This window comes from Anolis carolinensis, chromosome 6 (assembly GCF_035594765.1).
Source record: "Anolis carolinensis isolate JA03-04 chromosome 6, rAnoCar3.1.pri, whole genome shotgun sequence".
Taxonomy (NCBI): domain Eukaryota; kingdom Metazoa; phylum Chordata; class Lepidosauria; order Squamata; family Dactyloidae; genus Anolis; species Anolis carolinensis.
In genome coordinates, this window is record NC_085846.1 from 90,961,663 (window position 1) to 90,983,449 (window position 21,787).

The 21,787-nt window shown below is 39.0% G+C and overlaps 1 protein-coding gene and 1 long non-coding RNA gene across 2 annotated transcripts; one reads left to right on the plus strand and one right to left on the minus strand.

Moving 5' to 3' along the window:
* The first annotated feature begins 19 nt into the window (after window positions 1-19).
* On the plus strand, window positions 20-4,465 carry LOC100553578 (uncharacterized). Its single transcript, XR_118775.4, has 2 exons — window positions 20-154; window positions 3,804-4,465. It is a non-coding gene; the product is annotated as an uncharacterized LOC100553578 (long non-coding RNA).
* mios (meiosis regulator for oocyte development) lies at window positions 4,269-20,707 on the minus strand. Its single transcript, XM_003221994.4, has 11 exons — window positions 20,562-20,707; window positions 17,290-18,669; window positions 16,133-16,231; window positions 15,262-15,519; window positions 14,136-14,305; window positions 12,626-12,691; window positions 11,232-11,390; window positions 10,719-10,871; window positions 9,009-9,213; window positions 8,253-8,382; window positions 4,269-6,489 (listed from the first exon to the last, which is right to left on the minus strand). Exons 2-11 carry the CDS (start codon window positions 18,584-18,586, stop codon window positions 6,393-6,395), a joined length of 2,634 nt encoding a protein of 877 aa, XP_003222042.1. The 5' UTR covers window positions 18,587-18,669; window positions 20,562-20,707; the 3' UTR covers window positions 4,269-6,392.
* Between the last annotated feature and the right edge of the window lie 1,080 nt (window positions 20,708-21,787).

Below are 21,787 nucleotides of genomic sequence, written 5' to 3' on the forward strand. Positions count from 1 at the left end.
GGCTGGCGTACAACGCGCGTCCGTGGTTGCTATGGTAACTGGCCCGACTTGGAAAAGGTTCTGATAATGGCGGACGTGCTGGGTTCGCGTGGATACCAGTCAGTTTACGCAGTCCATTGGGAAGCCCGCTTATTTTGTGGGGCGGCTTGAGAACGTAAGGAAAGGGTGGGATGGGGTGCCCCAGGGCCCTTCCACGCGGCCCTATATCCCAGAATATCAAGGCAGAAAATACCGCATTATCTGAGTGTAGACTCAGATAACCCAGTTCAAAGCAGATATTGTGGGATTTTCTGCCTTGATATTGTAGGGCTGTGTGGAAGGGCCCTCAGTATGTATGAATCAGCATGTATGTTTGTGGGTTGGTTTCTTTGTACCAAGAAGGCTTCTACGTTCCTTGTTGGATCTGGTTGTCTGAGTCCACACTACCATATATTCCAGTTCAAAGCAGAAAATGTGTTTTATTCAGCTGTGTGTAAAGGGCCATACCAGGCCTGGGCAAACTTGAGCCCTCCAGGTGTTTTGGTCTCCAACTCCCACCATTCCTAACATCCTCAGGCCCTTTCCTCCCCCCCCCCCCCCAGCCTGAGGCTGTTAGGAATGGTGGGAGTTGAAGTCCAAAACACCTGGAGGGCCCAAGTTTGCCTGGGCCATACCCTTCACTATCCTACTTGAGGGATTTGGACTAAAAGAACCACCTACACTTTTGGGCTCAGTGCTGAGAGAAAGAACAGGAAGGAAGTGGTTTAGCTGCTGTTGGGTGAAGTGGCCTTCTGTAATGTCACTGGAAAAGAAAGGGAGTGAAGTGTGACATGCTAGGTGACATGTATGTGGGGGAAAGGGAGGAAGGAAGGGAAGAAAGAAAAAAGGAGGGGAAGTTATTGTTGAAAATAGGCAACCTTCTCGATAATAATAATAATAATAATAATAATAATAATAATAATAATAATAATAATAATAATAACTTTATTCTTATACCCCGCCACCATCTCCCAAACGGGACTCGGGGTGGCTTACATATGGGACAAAATTCTCATAGACACAAATGCAAACAATCCGTCAAAGCCAAAAACATAGGTTAAAATAAAAGCATAATTTAAAAAATAACAAAAGTTAAAAACACCAAATTAAATAAAACATAATATAAACAGCTGCATAAACAATACTCAGCGAAACTAGTTGCCATAGTACAATGGGCGCGATCAGGATATACAAGGGCTGGGCATGGGGTACTGCAAGCAGTATAGATAGGTCTGGGTATTTGATAGTGAAGAGAGCAGCATATTCTTGTGGAACCTGGGAACTGGGCATTTGTGACTAGGGACTTGTCAAAAGCAAGCTAAAACAACCAAGTTTTCAAATCCCTACGAAAGGTGAACAATTTTACGGCTTGTCTAATTTCCCGTAGGAGGGAGTTCCAAAGCTGGGGGGCCACCACCTAGCCTCCTCTATTTAATGTTTTGTCTGTTTATAATATGTTGATTTTTTAACTTAAGTGTATGTGTTCTTTGATGTGCAGTTTTTCCTATCACCATGTACTTGAGACAGTAGGAGGGGCTGCAGACCATGTGTCCAGATCAGAGACTGTTTAGAACACAGTTTAAACAGTTGAAAGTTGAGGGATGACAGTTGGAAGTTGACAGTTATGAAAGAGAGTTGTACAGAGCTGTATAGTGTTGAAGAGACTGATAAAGACTGAAAGCTAAAGACACGAACCAAAATGTTTTAAAGGTTAAACCATGGGTCCCCAAACTAAGGCCCGTGGGCCGGATGCGACCCTCCAAGATCATTTGTCTGGCCCCTGTCCTAAACTTTAGACTTAGGGTTGACCTAAGTCTACCTGGTCTTTGGAGGTCTCTTTGCTTAGCTATGGCCTTGTGAGACAATCTAGATGGCTTTTCGAGGTCACTTTCCTTACCTGTGGTCCTATGAGACCGTCTAGATGGCCTTTGAGGGTACCTTTCCTTACCTATGGTTTTATGAGATTGCCTAGATGGCCTTTGGGGACCCCTTTCCTTACCTATGGTCTTATGAAACCATCTAGATGGTCTGAGGGTCCATTTCCTTATCTATGGTTTTCTGGTGGCCTTATGAGATCATCTAGATGGCCTTTGGGGGTCCCTTTCCTTACCTATGGTCTTATGAGACCATCTAGATGGTTTTTGGAGGTCTCTTTACTTACCTATGGTCTTATGAGATCGTCTAGGTCAGGGGTCCCCAAACTAAGGCCCATGGGCTGGATGTGGCCCTCCAAGGCCTTTTACCTATCCTCTTTAGACTTAGGGTTGACCTAAATCTGAAATAACGTGAAGGCACACAACAACAACACTCATAATTTTGGACTATTTCATCATAGTCCAGACCCCCAACAGTCTTAGGGACTGTGAATCGGCCCTCCACTTTAAAAGTTTGAAGGCCCCTGGTTTAAACCGACAAGAAATGTGCCTGCATTTTAAATGCATGAAGCTGTGAGTAAAACAAACATGTTATTTTAAAGAAGACTACCTGATTTTTTTGTCTCCTAAGAGCATGAAATACTGTAGAAACAAGATATTTATGAAGAATAGATGAAGATCTGCTAAATACATTAATAAATGTAGATATCATTTCTTTTCTTAACAGATATAAAGATTATGGTTTCCCCAATCAGTCATAATCAATAGTTTATGATCCTAACAGGTCATAATCCTTCATTTGGTTATGTGACCAGTGAATAACCAATAGGCAATAGGTAATGGTCTCTAACAAGATCATGCTTATCCAATAGGTCATCCAATAGGTTATGATCCTAACAGATCATAATCCTCCAATAGTTATGAAATTTGGGAAGGAACGAGAAAGACGGGAAAGAAAGGAAGATTAGAAAGAAAATGGAGGGGGAATGGAAAGGGAGAGAAAGGAACGGGGATGGGGGGAAGAAAAGGGAAAAAGGAAGAGAGAAGAGAGAAAAAGAAGAAGAGAATGGAAAGCAAGCAAGCAGGAGAAAGGTGTGTGAGGGAAAGCAAGAAGGAAAATTGTGTATCTGGATGTTAATTATGGAAGTGGAATATAATGGCCAGTCTTCATACTACTGATCTAGCTGATTCGTTCATAAGATGAACTGTGCATCTACACTGTATAATGCATGCAGTTTGACATCACTTTCACTGCCATGATTCAATTATGTTGGAACCTAGAAGTTGTAGTTTTACAAGGTCTTTAACTTTTTCTGCCAAAGACTGCTGGCCCTTCACCAAACTACAAATTTCAAGATGCCATGGCAGCTAAAGTGGTGCCAAACTGCATTAATTCTAGAGTATAGATGCCTCCAAACCCACAGTATATATGCTCTGGCACAAAGAAATAAATGGCTAATTGTGGCACTGACATAATATGTAGATTCAATATATTTCAATATAATGCCTTAATACATACAGGAGTTTTAATTATAGAAACAAGAGTGGAAGATATAAACATAGCAGCAGCTTCATAGATGAATACCAGTTTCTCAAATCTGTTGGTTCAGTAAAGTGAATCCTTAAATATGTTGAGTGAGACAAGATGTTTCTTCTAATGTACAAAATTAATTATAGGTCTCAGAACAAGGTTCTCCCATTCATGATTTGTTTTAAAAATGTGGAAATGCTGTTGTAGGTACATTTTGAAATCTTGGTTAGTTGACTTTCTGGTAATTGTCTTCCCATAGAGACTTAGTCATATTATTGAAAACAAATCCTTACTAGAGTTATGTAATTAGTATTGTGTCACCTAGATGCAGTGTATTTCTATTTGTAGTAGTAAATTTCTTTTTCTGCTCCCTCTTTCAGATCTTGTACTGTATAATGAAGCTCTGAAAATTATTCATGACTTTTCTGAATACTATCCTTTTGGTTCTGATTGATGCCTGACACAATAAGAAATGGGACAATTCTACACTTAATGAAGAAAAGTATCCAACCTCATTTGAAAACAAGTTGGCTTAAAAATCACTTGGAGCAACTTCACATGCCCGTGATATGGTTCAATTTTCTTTCTGGAATGGAGTTTTGTATCTCTGCCACTGGACCTAAACGATGGTGAAATAGTGATGGAGAAAAACACATATCTCTGATAAAAGGCAAAAAACTTCTCAATAGATGTATATTTAATATCAGATTGACTGTGCTGATATTATGCTCAAGATTCTAATGATTCAATGCAGCAGTTATCAGCTCACTGGATCTCTTCATTTAGTAGCTATCACAATACCATCCTGTGTTGCTTGAGGCATATGGAATAACAATCATCAAAACTGTGAAGCAAATTGAACTTTTTATTGTTTCAAAAACAGAATCAGGTGGTTTTAACAAGTGGTTTGAACCCTTTAGACTACAGAAACATACAGCTGTCCAAATATTTGAATACTGGCTAAATTAGAAACAATATATTTGCAGTGCAGCTATTTAACCTTTCAATACTCATGTAGAATATTAAAATGTTTGTACAGAAATTCTATGCACTTCATTTTTATCGGGGCCATTCCACTCCTCAAAAGACATATGTATGTGCAGTTGTAATCTGCTGAAGTAAGCGTAGGCATTGCTTGAGTCAAAACTGGCTTCTTTTATTTTACAAATTTTGTACACCTTAACAATTCATATTTGCATATCACTATTTTTTACAGAAAGGAAGAAAACTAAATTAGTATCCATGCTCTTAATACTCTGAAAGCAAGGATAGAAAAATAAAGTCTATATTGCTCTTAAGGGCATAAAATTAATTCTAGAAATGAATTAGAACAGTTAATATGCTGTCAACGTTACAAAAGTTATAGCAATCTGACTTCTGTGATATGCATCTCTATACAGATTAACAGTAAAAATATAATTCTGACCAGAAGTTGCCTTTAAATGAGGCAATCAATAAAGGGCAACACACCTGAGTACAAAAAATACATGTTTTAATTATGCTTTCCCTTTAAAAAACAATGTGTAGAAACTGTGGCTTGGATTCAAAGTGTCCTGTGTACAAACAGAAGTTGTTTCCATGTGAATATTTATATTATGAGTTTGATTATTTTCTTTCACCCTGTTCCCATCACTACAACGTTTTAGAATAAGCTCTGATTTTTTCAAATGCTGGGTATTCCCATCCCCCAAAAGTAACTTTCAATGAAGCACCAGGGAAAAGAATTAGGAATGTCCAAGTATATATACAGATTGTTGCACATGGTTCTTTGGATCCAGGCCCTTACATTTAAAACTAAAAATACAAGATTGTCAAGTAAGCAGCCATAACACATCCCAAATGATCACTACATTGCACTGAAAAGGTTCAAAAGAAGTTCAAGTTTCTAGTTATTCATTGAATATTTTGTTTGGTTTGTTGGTAAAGTAACAGCAGAAAATTAAATGAAAGAGTAACAAACAGTACAGTTACCACACTAGTTCATATATTGCTATATAACTTGCTAATCAGCAGTTAAATTCACCAGATCTGTTTTAATCAGGACTATGAACTATTTTAATCCAAAGGTTCTGTTTGATCACATGGATTAAATCAAATTTCCTTTTTGGTGCACATCAAAGTTCAGTAAAAGGAGTGAATGACACAACAATGACAGGTGAAATCGAATTACCCAAATGTTGTAAATAAATTTAACCCTTCAGTTTATTCTTCACTGCATAGTATATGAAGCTGAAAATTCTATTCAACTAAAGCAAAAACTTTCATACAACTGCATGAAATCATATCAATTTTTGCAATTCATATTAATATTTTAAGGATATAGGCTAGCCCGGGTATTTCTGGTCACTGAAATCCACTAACTTTTCATTTGGAACCTTTACTTATAACTGCATGCCACCATTCAAATAGGATCCTCACAATTCATACAAATTAACACAATGCCTTAATTCACTCATAGATTGTCTTAGGAATGTCACCCTGCAGGGTGAACAAACTATAAACAAGAACTCTATTGTGTTATATATCTGAGCAAGAAAAGGCTGGCAAAATTTTTTTGCCTGTAACAAATGGACAGCACAACTCAAGACACTTGTAGAAAAGTTCAGAGTGTCCACAGAACACTGCAAAACATGAAGTTTTCTTAGATGGAAGCTTTAAGATCTGGAACAGTGTGATGCTTGAAGTCTCCTTGTGAGTGTTTTCTGTTACGGTGAAGTCCTCTATAAATACTCCAGAAATGAGTTTCTTCATAACCCATTGAACACAGTCCACATTACACATTCAGAGACTCCATCCAGTAGGACATGCTCATGCAAACCACATCAGAACCATCCGCATAAAATTGCTGATATGTAAAATAATTTATTTCTAAGTTCTAGGAAAATTGTGAGTGATTTGTTCCATGGTACCTGTTTCAGTTGTGACGGAGACGGATCTAAAGAATTCCAGTTCTGAAATGCTCTGGCATTTTATGATTGGACCATCTCAGCTGGGATGAGATTCCCTGTGGTATCCAGCTGCATACATTTACATGTACATGCAGAAACAGGGCATTCAGTATGATCCCTAGAAAGGGAAGGAAAGTATTATTAACTCTATTTGAAAATTTAAAAAGAAAATCATACCTTTTCAACCCACTTCACAATTTTATCTAAATAGCATAAAGGAATTTAGATGTATAGTGTTCCCTCACCACTTCGTGGTTCACTTTTCGCAGATTCGCTGTTTCACGGTTTTTCAATAAACTCTAAAAGACTATTATAAATCATAAAAAATTACAATTTACAGCCTAAGGAAGGGAGGAAGGAGAAGCCAAAGGGAGAGAATAGAGCCCAAATGGCAATGGGAGGAGGAGGCGATTTATCGACACACGATTGGTTGATAAAGATTTAAAATAGTGTATAACTACTAAAATAATGTATAAATATTAAAATAAATATAGTGTCCCTACTTTGCAGATTTTCACTTATTGCGGGTGGTCCTGGAACCTAACTCCCATGATAAGTGAGGGAACACTACCTTTTTTCATGTAAAAGAAGAACTAAACATTTTACATGGGGTAGGATTAGCAGAACAAGATGCAAATCATGTGAAACAGAAGAAACATCTCTCTTAAAGTATCATTTAAAGGCTAAAGTATTTAGGCTCTACAACTAAAATGGAAGTAAAGGAGAATACATACTTACAGGTAATGCAATGTGTTCTTTTGTGTAACATTTTGCATTCCCCTTTGATCCTGACCACATTACATGAAAATGTCAACTGATTTAAATGTTACGTCCATTATCTACAGAGCCTTTTTTCTCTGCTAGCCAAAGTAGGACAGATTCTTAAAATGCAGGGTTTTTGGATAAACTTTAAGCAAAATAAAATATTATTCAAATTTAAGCTATTTGGCCAGAAATGGAAAATAGCAGCACAGGATAATATATTTTGACAAATAGTAGATTTGCGTAAAGCTCAAAGGAGTGGATCGATGGCAAATCGGATATTAAATGGAGAACTGCATCCCAAGAGTCCTCCAGGAAATGTAATTTCAGAATTTAAGACTATTTTAGGTCTTTCTAAGACTATATTTTTCAGGTTTCTTTTCTTTTTCAAAATCACTGTCTTCCTAGGCATATGTAATACATATTGAGATCCATGTGATTTTGAACAATGAGTTGTGTTTTAGAGTTCTCTATAGCAAACAAAGGGACCTGGTTGTGTTATGGGACAGTAGTCTGCTGCGCAAAACAACAAAAAAGGTAGCTGTTTCCAAAGGTGTTGGGAAATATCTCAGGGACCTCTTCGGATTGTGGCCATTGGACTTAATAGAATTTGTATCTGACATTCTGATCTTGTAGAAAATTATGACTGCATTTGCAGAGGGACCAACCAATAAAGCATTACTTTTGTTTTTTGCAACAGTAAACTCAAGAAAAATGATTATTACCTACATTTGTTTCCTTCTTAAAATATGTTATTCTATGGCCCATTCAATGCATTGGTGATGTTATGCAATCTATGATTATTATTTTTTTACCCTTTAAAGCAGTGGTTCTCAACCTGTGGGTCCCCAGATGTTTTGGTTTTCAACTCCCAGAAATCCTAAACTGGTAAACTGGCTGGGATTTCACAGAGTTGTAGTCCAAAACACCTTGGGACCCACAGGTTGAGAACCACTGCTTTAAGGTATGCCTTTGTTTTACAATCATAAAAGATTTTGAAAAGTAACAGTAAATTTTCATTCAATGTATCAAAACCATTATTATTACAATTAGCAATTCCTGACATATGGCCGTCAAGATGAAATGATCTATGCAACAAATTGACCTTTGTTTCCTTACCTGAACCAGCTAAGCATGTGTCCAGCATGACCACCATGCCTACAGTTGTGACACCAAGTAAACCAATTGTTGAATTGAGCTAATTTCTTGTCCTTGCTGAGATCCACCTTTTCATCTGACTTAGATCCTCCTGTGTAAAAGAATACTTCAATTTATTTGTCTTCACACTAATAAAAATAATGGTGGCTTGGAGTTAGAAGAAATTGTGAGGTTTGGAATACCGAGGCCTAACATTAAACCATTAAGACAAAAAAAAGCATTATAGAAGTCAACTTTACAGCTCGAAAGTAATTATCAAGTTTCCACACTGAAGATTACTATTGTAGATTTTTGAAAAATTAAAAAAATATATTATTAATAGCAAGTTAATTATATTTCTAGTACCATAGTTCTAGTTTTTGGTAAATACATTTAACAGTGATTTTTGCATTTCTATGCACACCAGTTTAAGTCCAAAAAGTCATACTATTTCCAACGTAGACTAAATCCCTACAACCACATCTGAAGTAGCCCTTTGGATTTTAGCTATTATCTTCATGTTTTCTTTTCATGATCTTAAACTACAATGCAAAATTATTCTAAGAACTGAAAGACCCTGGTTACTTGGTCAGGTGCTTACACTTAACCTGCTCTCTGTGGCAGTTCGGTTTCATGCAAACATTACTATGAATAAGAAAATATAAGGGAAGTAGTGGAAGAAAACACACAAGAAACTTACGTATTAAGTAGATGAATTTAATAAGATATGAGCCATACCTGGGCAGCTAGAAACTGGGGTGCCCATATTTATTAGGCAAAGAGCACAGCGAGGAAGAGGTTTGCGGCAACCAGGGCAGCTTGTGACTTTTGATTTGGTTGGGGATCCACTGACACCATATTGACTGAAGCCTCGGCCTTGGTGGGGAATGCTTGAGCAGCTGTAGGAGATTGATTTTCCGCAAAAGTTGCAACTTACAAAAACCTTTGGGACAGAAATATATACATGAACTCTTTTGTAACTTATAAATAATGCAAAAATAATGTTCATACATATGTGTGTGTACATGTACGTATACAAATCAGTAATTTATTTGCGAGCACTTTTCCTTGGCTACTGTAATAAAGATTTCCTGTTCCCATTGACTACGGAAAGGCTTTAAAAGTTTTCTAAAGCAGGGCTTATTACACTCTTTCACTCGGGATCCCCTTTGCCCTGAGAAAGTTTTATGTGATCCTTGCATATATATGTATATAAAATGGATATAAAATCAAATATTTTCTGATAACAAATGAGCATTTGCAAGGCTTGTTAAACAGGCTGATTTTCCCTTTTTATGAATTATTGCTGACACATCTTTTGTAGTGTCCACTGTAAAAATGGCAGAACAGATTAGGATAAATGTCTAAGATAGCCATTAGATGATGTTCAGAAAGCTTTCACTGTTGCCAAATTTTTCAGAGCCCATTGAGCTAAAGGATCAGAACCAACAGTTTAAGAAGTAGTGTTCTAAAACAAGACTTTTGCTTGATCAGTAATTTATTATGTCAGTGGATTTGGCAACAGATTAGATCAGACAATTTGTTGAACATCTCCTGCAAAAATGAGGGAAATGTGTACCCCCAAAAGGTTTCTATATTTTTGGGATGTAAGAAGACCATCCAAGGCTCAGTTGTCATCTCTGGAAGTCTCAGACCACCCCACCTTGATACTTGCCTTACAGACTTGGAATGTGCAACTGGGAGTAGCAACCAGAAATCGTGAGTGTAAGGGGCTCTTAAAGACAGTAAAAGATGTGGCCACCAAAAGACATTCCAGGCATAAGGAGCCAAAAACAAAAAACAAAAGATATGGCATCCTATTAGGGAGCTGGAGACAGAAGGTGATGTTATTGAACAAGCAAAGCTCACAGAAAACAGCAACAGAATCATGGCAGGCTTTGAAAGCAAGGACAGTTTGCACATGAGCTGATAGTAATATGGTAGATTTCTTGCAGTAGAATGACACAACAGTGAATCATCTGAGACCAGAATATGAGTGAATGGTGGACAACAAAAGGCCAACATGAAGAATGGTGTCATCAAAGGAAAATCTGACCAGGGAAAATGCCCTTTTAAAACTTCAGATTTTATGAAAAAGAAATGGTAGATTTTTTTTACTCAAACAAAAGGCCCTGCTGGATATAAGTATCAGTAGTGGCAAGGGGAAATACGCCACATATAACTGGATTTTATTTAATTTTTTATCAAATGCCTGTTGCAAGATGAATGGTACTCTGAGGTGACAGTTACTCAACTTTGGATAACAATCAGTACTAGCAAGTGTGAACAGGATTGGGGAAAAAACAATAAGATGTCCTTATTCTTACAATGAAGGTTAAGCAAGCTGCTTTGAATTATGAAACCCCTAAGTGTTGAACAACATGTCTCTTTCTATGTGTTGTCTGGAATTACTGATGACACATGTAGAGAAGATAAAAAATCACTTACCTGTGCTAAAGGTTTTGAGCTGGGATCCAGCTTACTTCGGTGAATGTCAAATTCTGCCCGTTTATGCCAAAACCTCCATGCATCTAATAGATTTCGGTAGTTTTCAATCCAATATTGAACCCGTTCATCTTTAAGTACATCAGAAGGAGAACCCTAAAAAGACAGAAATGCAGCAATCAAGGAAAGAGAAACACAAGTAGAATAGAGTATTCTGATGAAATGTTATGCTGGTTCCTGTTTTATTTTTGTTCTTTTTGCCAAGAACAAAAATAAAACAGGAACTGGCATAGAGTTTTCAGTGTGATGAGTTTTACTTCTAAGTTATTTTCTAGACCTATTCATTTCTAACTTCTCCCAGTGTAAAAATTTTGGAAATATATGTTTTAGGGGGGAAAAAATCCCCAAAATGATGTTGTACATGCTTCATTAATGTAGTAAGCAGTAGAACAGTGTATCATAAAAACAGAAGTGGCATGTTGTTAAGAAAGGATTGCTTCAAAGAAAGATACAAACCTGTAGCATACAGTAGCTTGCTGTCTGAACATCTCCTGTCCTGTCGACATAACTTTCCATTAAGTCCACTCCATCCTTTGTGAGCCCTGTCAGTAGGATCCCTTCAAGGTTTCCAGCCTCTTTCATTTCATTTGTTAATTTCTCAATGAATCTATTCAACTAAAGAAAAAAAAAGGATAAGCTACCACATTCTGGCTCTTATCCTGAAATTCCATGTACAAAAACAACACATTAAGGAAAGAAACATTGCGACATCAAAACCGTGACAGCTACATCATCTTATCAGTTTTAGAAACACATAAAATATTATATTTCTTTTTTGCTCAGTCTTCAAATGTTTTCAACAGAATACCAAACAAAACTAGATACTGATGCCATTTTAAAGTAATACAGTAGAGTCTCACTTATCCAAGCTTCACTTATCCAATGTTCTGTATTATCCAACGCACTCTGCCTTTTAGTAGTCAATGTTTTTGTAGTCAATGTTGCAATGTTCTGGTGCTAAATTCATAAATACAGTAATTACTACATAACATTACTGTGTACTGAACTGATTTTTTTCTGTCAATTTGTTACAAAACATGATGTTTTGGTGCTCAATTTGTAAAATCATAATGTAATTTTATGTTTAATAGGCTTTTTTCTTAATCCCTCCTTATTATCCAAGATATTCGCTTATCCAATGTTCTGCTGGCCCATTTATGTTGGATAAGTGAGACTCTGCTGTAACTTCATAAACGTTGCTAACACACAAGCCCATCCATGATGTCTCATTTCTACTGCTCTGGAACAGATGTGCTCTTGGGCGCACAGTATCTAAGAGCAGGGCAGGCCTTTGGTATCCACTTGAGTTTGGTCCTTGTGGATATAAATATCCCCAGATGCTACGTCCCATTTATATATAATGGCATAGTAAAATGGTGTTCACGTATATAAAATTCTGGACATAAAAAAATCAATATGTGGGCAGTACCATCTGTGGATGCCGAGGATTGACTATAATTCCCACAACAGGCTCTGCTAGCTTAGGCTGATAGGAATCACAAACCAAATTTATCTGGGGATCACAATTTGCCCACATCTGCCCTTAAAAAAGAACCAACAGCAATTCAGATTTCTACATTAATGGTCCAGAAGTTCTGCAATTTGTATTTGTCACTGTAACATGCCTTTTTACATAACAAAAGATCTTAAAATAATGAAATTAGCTCTTGTACCAACTGCATACTCTGCTTAGGAATGGTATCAAGTTCCTTGACATGACATGATCTGTTCCCCAACCAAAAAAGTGGAAGTTGTGACACTTAGTATATCCCAAACGAGTGCACATCCTTGTTGCCCCCCCCCCCCAAAAGAGTAAAATGAGAAAATAATATCAGATTTGATTATCTCACCTGGGCATCAGTCAGAAATTTACAAGCAAATGCCACTCTGTCTCGGACAGCTACATTACTTTCGTACTGAAAGAATGTAAAGAAGCATTAGATTTTTTAAAAAGTATTATCACAATTCTGATTTGCATTCTTATAAAGTATGTGCAATTTAAAAAACTGACAAGTGATCTAAGTCATCCTGGAAAATCATTTTCTTTCATATCTAGTTTCTTGTCCGTTTGATAAATTGTATCAGTTCAGTCTGGTTTTTCAGCACGTCTTCACAATTCTGGAATAACTTTCAGGACCAGTTTGTAAGAGTGAGGTATAACTGTTTGTCTAAGGCAGAAAGAATGGGCAACTACACAACGTCAGTTTTCACTCCTACATCCCTTAGTGAGCTATGCTAGTGTATTTATTGTGACCAGTAATGATACCTTGCAACTTAGGTTTTAATCATTTTTTTAAATCTTCAGAAGGTACATGGGAGGGTAACTGTTTAGAGAGGGTTCAGGTCAAAAAATATCAAACTTAAAAGAGGGTGCTTTTGCGTAAGGGCTGTATGCAAGCAGCAGGCCCCACTTTGACCACCCTGATCCATGGGAAAACATACAACCTTAACTAACGCAGTCTCAGTATCTCCATTGTGGTAGTCATCTTCTGGAATTCTCATCCACATGCCAATCTTAACAGTGTTCCAGCTCTATAAACATTTGCTATCTCAGCCAAACATTTGCTGACTTTATTACCTAGATTCCTGTAGCCTTTCGTTTGCTTGTTTTGGTTTACTGTAGAGGTTTTTTTTTGGGGGGGGGGGGGCAAAATTCTAAATTGTATTAATTTTCTATTGTTTTTGGCAAATTACTTAAAATTCATCTTCATGGAAATTACTTAAAATTCATCTTCCCTATGAGAAGCAACTTAAAGAGCTGGGTATGTTTAGCCTGTAGAAGAGAAGGTGGAGAGGAGACATGATCACCATGTTTCAGTATATGAAAGGATATCATAAGGAAGAGGGAGCAGGCTTGTTTTCTTCTGCCCTGGAGACTAGGACTCAGAGGAATGGGTTCAAATTATAGGAAAGGAGAGTCCACCTGAACATTAGGAACAATTTCCTGATTGTAAGAGCTGTTCAGCAGTGGAACTCTGCCTCGGAGTGTGGTGGAGGCTCCTTCTTTGGAGAGTTTTAAACAGAGACTGGATGGCCATCTGTCAGGGGTGCTTTGATTGTGCTTTTCCTGCATGGCAGGGGGTTGGATTAGATGGCCGATGTGGTCTCTTCCAACTCTATAATCCTAAGATCAAAGCATACATATTTCATATATAAAATATACGTTAGCTTTAAAGCACTTTTTCCTTTCTATTTCAAAAACATTACTACAATTTCTTGTTGCTTCTTGAAGGCTGCCTAAACCACAAATATTTCTAACACATGAACTTTCTGATCAAGTTTCCAAGTTACATAACCCCACAGATTCGCTATTATACATATTTTATCAAAGGAGATTATACCTAATTAAAAATAGCTTACCAAAACCCCATCGTAAGAACCGGATTCACTTGTCAGAAAAGCAAACATGGCACACAGGTAGGGGTTGTTGAGCTGTAACCTTAGAGTGCTACACATCTCTCTCCACAAAGAGTTCTTTTCATCAGTATAGCCTGATAGCGCCATGGCCACAACATTGAGATTTAGATCACCTATATTGCAGAAACAACAACAGCACAGTAATCAAGTCTAAATTCCACCTGGCTACTTCTGGAGTGTATTTTGGAAATACAGCTGGCCTTTTGTTTCATTATTCATCATATTCTCCAATTTAGCAGTCAGGAAACTACTCAAAAATACTAGATAAAAGTAAACATCGATTCTGAACTCAATTTTATGAAGGAAAACAAAAAAGGACAGTGGTACTATATCAAGTTTGTAAGGAATCCTCTTGACAAGTTATTTGTTTACAGAAAAATAGCAATATCTGCATGGGATACTTTATACACTGAGACTTTTATCATGTTAACCATTTTGATCAAAAGACACATGAAATAAATGGTTATGGATTTTCTAGTCTTACTGCTCACATTTCTGTGAGCCCTTCAGCTGTGGCGCAACAGGATTGTGAGACCCATCTGTATGTTTCAGTTACTGACTAGGTTTGGGATTTAGCCATTTTACCTCAACATCATGGCTTATGGTTTATTGCTCATGACTTTTAACCATTATGCAAATGCTTCTCTGAATCCAATTCACTATATGACAGTTTTAATCAAATTCTTATCTTTGGCTCAGGACTACAGATAAGAGTAGAAAATGTCTGCAGGTCAGATGGTATGACCACACAGACCAGAGACACTCCTTTCCTACTATAAGGCAAAAGGCCTCTATTGCTTTCTGCTCTTCCAACAAAATTGCATAGAGCTATAGTATGTGGATTAAATTTAATTCTTTTGTGTCTGGAAGAACTACTTCGTGTTTAGTGCTACAGAAAAGCCATTCTGCGAACAGAAGGCACTGCTTGCATGTAGAAGGGTTTATTTCAATCTAATCCCTTCAAAAGCTTAAGTTAATATATGATTAGTCGAGAGATGAGCAGATAGATATAAACAAAATTAAATAAGAATCCAATCTTTCAAAAGGAATATTGACTCCGAACCGATACCTTTTCCAGAAGAAGCTCCCTTGTTCAGTATCTGTATCGCTCGTCGGATGTCCAAATTGAACAGGGCTATAGCAGCAGCTCGCTCCCACTCTCCTTCTTGTTCCAAGGAGTGTAGAAAGGGTTCTACATCCAAAACCGTGCCTTTCTTTATCCACCCACAAAGCTGCAAAGCCAATGACCTTTCCTCGCTCAGATACTGAATAATATCTGACTGCCTGTCAGATCCACTCCTGCTGTGTCTGAGGTTCTCTGTTGTTCCTAAAGAAAATAGTTCTGGTTATTTAAGTAAAACCCTTTAACATTCATAACAACAGGTACTACACCAGATCCTTGTGTTTATTTTACTAAGAAATAACACTGTTTTCTCCTGCTTTTATCCAGTTCTGTAACTAAAAACAAAACAAACAAATCAGCCAGTGGAGACTCCTGCAAATTGTACCTTTTTAAAATTTAACAAGAGAACAAATGTTCCTAAAATTGAGTTTTAACTCACTAAACATTTCTGGGAGCTTTTTTGATTTGTGCCCCATTATTGTGAGCTTCTTAAAACATTTTTGGTAGAACAGAATATCTTATTATTTCTTAGGCATCTGGGTATAAATCAATTTAGAATGTTGATTCATGGTATTATCTGGTCAATCAGTGTATGATATGAACTAAGCAGTGGTTCAGAAAATGCACTTTAAAAAGACAAAAAGTTTGGTGGACAAAAAGTTTTTTAAAATAGTCATATGAATATGCATTTACACAGTAATTGATCTCATTCAATCCTACCCCCCAAAATCTCCAGAGTTAATTAGAGAGAAGATGGGCAAAGCCATTTAAAGCTCTTGGCACATTTCAGAAGGCAGCTCAATCAAGACATACTTACCCATAGATGTTTTCACAATTGATTTGATGCCAGCATAAACTAAGGTTCCTTTATTGCCTGTGCATTTCTGATCCATATCATCATTATACTGCTTCATAAGTATTTTAGGTATAGGAAACCATAGTACATTATTAAAACAGGGTGATGCAATAGTCGTGCAAATGGATACACACTTTTGGAGACTGCTATTTTGACACCTGCTATTTTGAGCTCCTGAAAAAACCAGTTATGGCTGGAATTCAAAGACCTACACAAATAAGGTTTGGGCTCATTCTGTGGAATTTATGACTTTCCTCTCATTCTGAAATGCTGACATTCACACTATAACTCAAACTGGTTACAAGGCCTGATTGCTGCCAACAATCAGAGTTGTATTCCAAAACATTTGAAAGGCAAATTAAGTAATTCTGCTTTGTCCTGGAAACAGAAGACTAATTTTGCTAACAGGCTGGTTTTGTACAGACTTTATTAATACTGTTATTTCACCTGCCAATTTAAAACAGTCTGCATGACTTCACTGGAACAACTATTCTAATGTGGTGTTAGTTTTTTAAAAAAAATATTTTTGGATATTTTATTGACTTGAATTATAAACTATATTGTTGCTACTGTCACAGTCTAAAAGATAAGGCCATAAGCTTAACATATTAAAATGCACATTCTAAGAACATTAATATTTATGTATCACATAAGCAATTATAGCAATTTAAGTGAAGTTTAATTGCTAAAAGTCAGAGCCTTTCAAAAGTAATCTGACAAAAGTATCCTGCCATGATCCTATTCTGCACCAAATCCCTATGTCCTTGATGCCCTCCTCTCTCATTTCATTACCGTTGGCATTTAAACCTTCAGAGTTCCCCCCTCTGCCTTGTCTTTCCATTCAGTACCACAATTGTCAATATCAAAGGATCAGAATAACCAATTTTTTTACCAATGCACTTTTCTTTTCTTGTTCACTCTTGGTGATTGCCCAGCTCCTTTTAACCAATTTATAGCTTAGGGCAAACCAAATCTTCCACCTCTCCTTTACATCTGGTATTCTTGAGCAGCAGCAAATAATGCACTGAAACACATAATTTACCACCCCTACAAAATATTGCCTAGTTAGGCTTTTTGCAGGTCACTTCTAGTGTACCAAACACCATTTTAAAGGATATAGTGCAGAGTGTACCAAAGCGACTTCAACTGTGGGTCTTCATTTCCAGCTAGAACATGGTTTCTCCAGACCTGTTCTGTGTCAAGACCATACCTGGATAAAGCTCTTAGGCGCATTTTGGTGGCAATGTCTTTTTCTGAGGAACTTCCCTCTCCTTCCTCTGTGCACTCATATAAATGCCTCCCACAGGCCCATGTTAAAGAGGTAACTGGGCTCCATGCCAAAGAGATCCTTTCAAACACTGTGAAGTCAGACATCGTCCGGCTGGGAGTCACAACAACCATGCGATTTTGATTTGTAGGATGCCATGCGAAAGAAGCGATGTAGTGTTCACAAGGCTGCACGCTTCTTTCAATGATTGTAGGTTCAGTTTCATCCCCAATTGGCGTTGGAGTGTGCTGCATATCATAGAGCTTGATAACATTACTATCCCTGGTTAAAGTAGCCAGTAGTCCAGTCCTGGTAGGACACCATGCTACTTTGGTTAAAGGCTTGGGTTGTTCCATTAGAGTTAACACAGGCTTTTCAAATTTTCTCAGGTCCCATATGGCCACTTGACCTTCATAGAAGGAAGCTACACGATCATGGAAGAACGGATCAACAGTTACCCCCTGAACAGCCTTGGTATTCACAAACATTTTTTGGCTTGTATTCCGAAGGTCAAAGATAGCTAGGTTTCGGTGCATTCCAGCTAAAAGGAGTTTCTGATCTCGTGGAAGCCAACAAAGAGAAAGGCAAGCATCGTTCTGTCCTAATTCATAAAGCGGTTTGGTTACAACCAGTCCTACTTCAGTATCACCTGCCGACAGCTTGACTTTCTCAGTGGTAACTGGAGTTTCTGGAGTGTATTTGCTACTGATGTCCCAGATCAGTACTGAAAAGTCAGCCCGGTGTTTATCCAGGCCAGCAGCAAGCCAGTTACTGTCTAGTGGATTCCATGCAAGAGTATTACATTGTCGAGCATGTTTGGGAACAAACTCTTTTCCTATCAAATCTTTGCACTTTGAATTGTGATCCTGGCCAAGGCTGGCAAGCACGACTCGGCCGTTGGCCTGCCCAACTGCCAGAAGACATTCAGGGTCATACTTAGGATACCAAGCTACACATTTCAGATATGGAGTGTCTGAATTGATGGACAATAGAGTGGCTGTTGTTTCTTCAGATAAACGCAGAGACCCTGCTTTGAGTTCTGAACTTACAGCAGATTCAATGTGGTAGAGACTGAGTTCTGAATCGCACACAACAAACCTATCCACATGGTGTGGAGCCCAAAGAATGTCAGGTTTGGAGCCACTCATATCTTCTTATGGCAAATGGACACAAGGACTTGAAAATGTAGTTGGAAAAACAGGGCTGGGATCATTCATATGGACAGTGCTTTCTTTGAAAAAAGGAAAGGAAATATGAATATATTAATATCAAGACCTCAAATATGCTTACAGCTGCAAAGGGTGCATATACTCCGTAGAAATAATGCAGTTTGACACCATTTTAACTGTCATTGCTGAATGCTTATGGAATCACTGGACTTGCTGTTTTAAATGAACTTTAGTTTTCTCTGCCAATGGTGTTGGTGTCCCAACAAATCCCAGAATTCCACACATTGAGCCACTGCACTTATATAATTGTCAAATTATATTAAGACCTTTCTGCATCCTTCAGATTTCTCCTTCCTCAGTATGGAAATTAAAATCTAATCCAGTTATCTTTTCATACCCCCCCCCCCCCGTGTCTATATCTCTATCTATCTATCTACCTACCTATCTATCTATATCTCCTTGTATAATTTATCTCATACATATGTGACTGCTTGGCCATCTAACTCAGTGGTTCTCAACCTGTGGGTCCCCAGATGTTTTGGCCTTCAACTCCCAGAAATCCTAACAGCTAGTAAATTCGCTGGGATTTCTGGGAGCTGTAGGCCAAAACACCTGGGGACCCACAGGTTAAGAACCACTGATCTAACTAGACCATCAATAAAAATAGGGGTGCGGTTAGATTCCGCTATAAAGCCAAATGCACTTGTGACTCCCAACCTGCCCTTCCCTGAGACTACGGACTGCAACAATGACATCCAATGTGTGCATATGTTTTGGCCGTCTGCAAGGATGCTGCCCAAGGGATGCCTGAATGTTTGATGTTTTACCATCCTGTGGGAGGCTTCTCTCGTGTCCCTGCATGGGAGCTAGAGTTGACAGATGGGAGCTCACCCCACTTCCCAGATTCAAACCGCTGACCTTTTGGTCAGCAGTCCTGGCGGCACAAGAGTTTAGCCCATTGCGCCACCGTATGCACATTGAAAACAGATGAAGAAGTGAGACAACAGAAGATCAGCTGGAACTGTCCCTGGCAAATCAGGAGAGCTGGTGCATTTGGCAATGGGAAAGAAAATTTGCTCTGGTTTCTGGCTGACAGTCTGGGAAACCTGGGTTAGAACCCCCCATTTAGTTAATGAAACGTTTAGTGGGTGAGAAACACTCCCTCAGACCTAGATAATAATAATAATAATAATAATAATAAATTATTTGTAACCTGCCGAATCTCCCTGAGGGGACTCAGGGTGGTTGCCAACAACACAAAAAGGCAAACATTCAATGCTAGATGAAGCTGGAGGCACTTCCTCGCTCTTTTGAAAAGTATTATCTAGAAAACTTTGTGATAGGTTCCACCATAAGGTGGAAATGACATGAAGGCACACAACAACAACAACAACAACAATCTTTACCAATTCCAACTCACCACCCAGCCCAAAGGAGAGCGAGAGTGGAGGAAAGGAAGAATCATAGACATGGGCCATCTAGTCCAGGCATGCGCAAACTTGGACCCTCCCGGTGTTTTGGACTTCAACTCCCACAATTCCTAACAGCCTACCGGCTGTTAGGAATTGTGGGAGTCGAAGTCCAAAACACCGGGAGGGCCCAAGTTTGCGCATGCCTGATCTAGTCCAACCCCTTGCCATGCAGGAAAAGCACAAAGTATCCCTGACAGATGGCCATCCAGCCTCTGTTTAAAAGTTTCCACCACACTCCAAGGCAGAGAGTTCCACTGTTGAACAGCAACTGGTCAGGAAGTTCTTCCTAATGTCCTAATGTTCCTTGAAGCCACTGCTCCGAGTCCTAGTTTCAAGGGCAGTAGAAAACAAGGCTGCTCGCTCTTCCTTAGGATACCCAGAGAGACTGGGGAAGAAAGCGTAAGGAAGGGAAAGAGAAATTGGGGAAAGGGGGAGGAAAGAAGAGAGATTGGGGGGAGGAAAGGATGAAGGGAAGGACTCACCCCGCGACCCCTTTCCGGGACTCCGACCCCCGAATGAAGCAATAGCCGGACGAAGAAGGCGAGGGCTCAGCCATAGACATCTAGAAAGCCCTGGCACCAGTCTGTAGAGAGGCTTCCACTTCCGGCGTCAAAAGGAACTACATCCGGCAAGGGTAGCTGAAGAAGCGACTTTGAGGACTTTTAGGTGGGCGGGACTTCCTCCCCTTATGATCCTATATAAGACCTATCCTAGCAACAAGCCTCATTGAACCCAGCAGAGTTCTATTTGCAGACACAATCCATAGTATTGCTCTGTCCATAAGGTAGAGTCCCACTTACAGCCACTTACTTCCAATTAATCTTATCGCCTAAGGCAGGCATAGGCAAACTTTGGCCCTCCAGGTGTTTTGGACTACAACTCCCACAATTCCTAACAGCCTACCGGCTGTTAGGAATTGTGGGAGTTGTAGTCCAAAACACCTGGAGGGCCAAAGTTTGCCCAGTCCTGAGCCTAAGGGTAATCAATCACCATTGAGCTGCTGTGAGTTTTCCGGGCTGTATGGAAACATGTTCCCGAAGCATTCTCTCCTGACGTTTCGCCCACATCTATGGTAGGCATCCTCAGAGGTTGTGAGGTCTGTTGGAAACTAGGCAAGTCGGGTTTATATATCTGGAAGGTCCAAGGTGGGAGAAAGAACTCTTGTCTGTTGGAGGCAAGTGTGAATGTTGCAATTAATCACCTTGATTAGCATTGAAAAGCCTTGCAGCTTCAAAGCCTGGCTGAATCCTTTATTGGGAGGTGTTACCTAGAATCATAGAATAGTAGAATTGGAAGAGACCTCATGGGCCATCCAGTCCAACCCCCTGCCAAAGTAGCAGGAAATCGCGTTCAAAGCACACCCAACAGATGGCCATCCAGCCTCTGCTTAAAAGCCTCCAAAGAAGGAGCCTCCACCACAGTCCAGGAGAGAGCGTTCCACTGGCTCTTAGTGGTCCCTGGTGTCGCAGTGTGTTAAAGTGCTGAACTGCTGAACTTGCGGACCTAAACCTTTACCTTTACCTACCTGGCTCTTTGGGCCCCTGGTGGCATAGCGTGTTAAAGCACTGAGCTGCTGAACTTGCGGACCAAAAGGTCCCAGGTTCAAATCCCAGGAGCAGAATGAGCGCCCAGTGTCAGCCCCAGCTCTTGCCAACCTAGCAGTTCGAAAACATACAAATGTGAGTAGATCAATAGGTACCACTCGGGC

Coding starts and splice junctions, on each gene's coding strand:
- mios (XM_003221994.4), bottom strand. CDS start 18,586: ATGAGTGGCTCCAAACCTGACATTCTTTGGGCTCCACACCATGTGGAT. Junction 9,214..10,718: donor GCTCAAAACCTTTAGCACAG/GTAAGTGATTTT, acceptor TCTGTCCCAAAG/GTTTTTGTAAGTTGCAACTT. Junction 6,490..8,252: donor CACATGCTTAGCTGGTTCAG/GTAAGGAAACAA, acceptor TTCCCTTTCTAG/GGATCATACTGAATGCCCTG.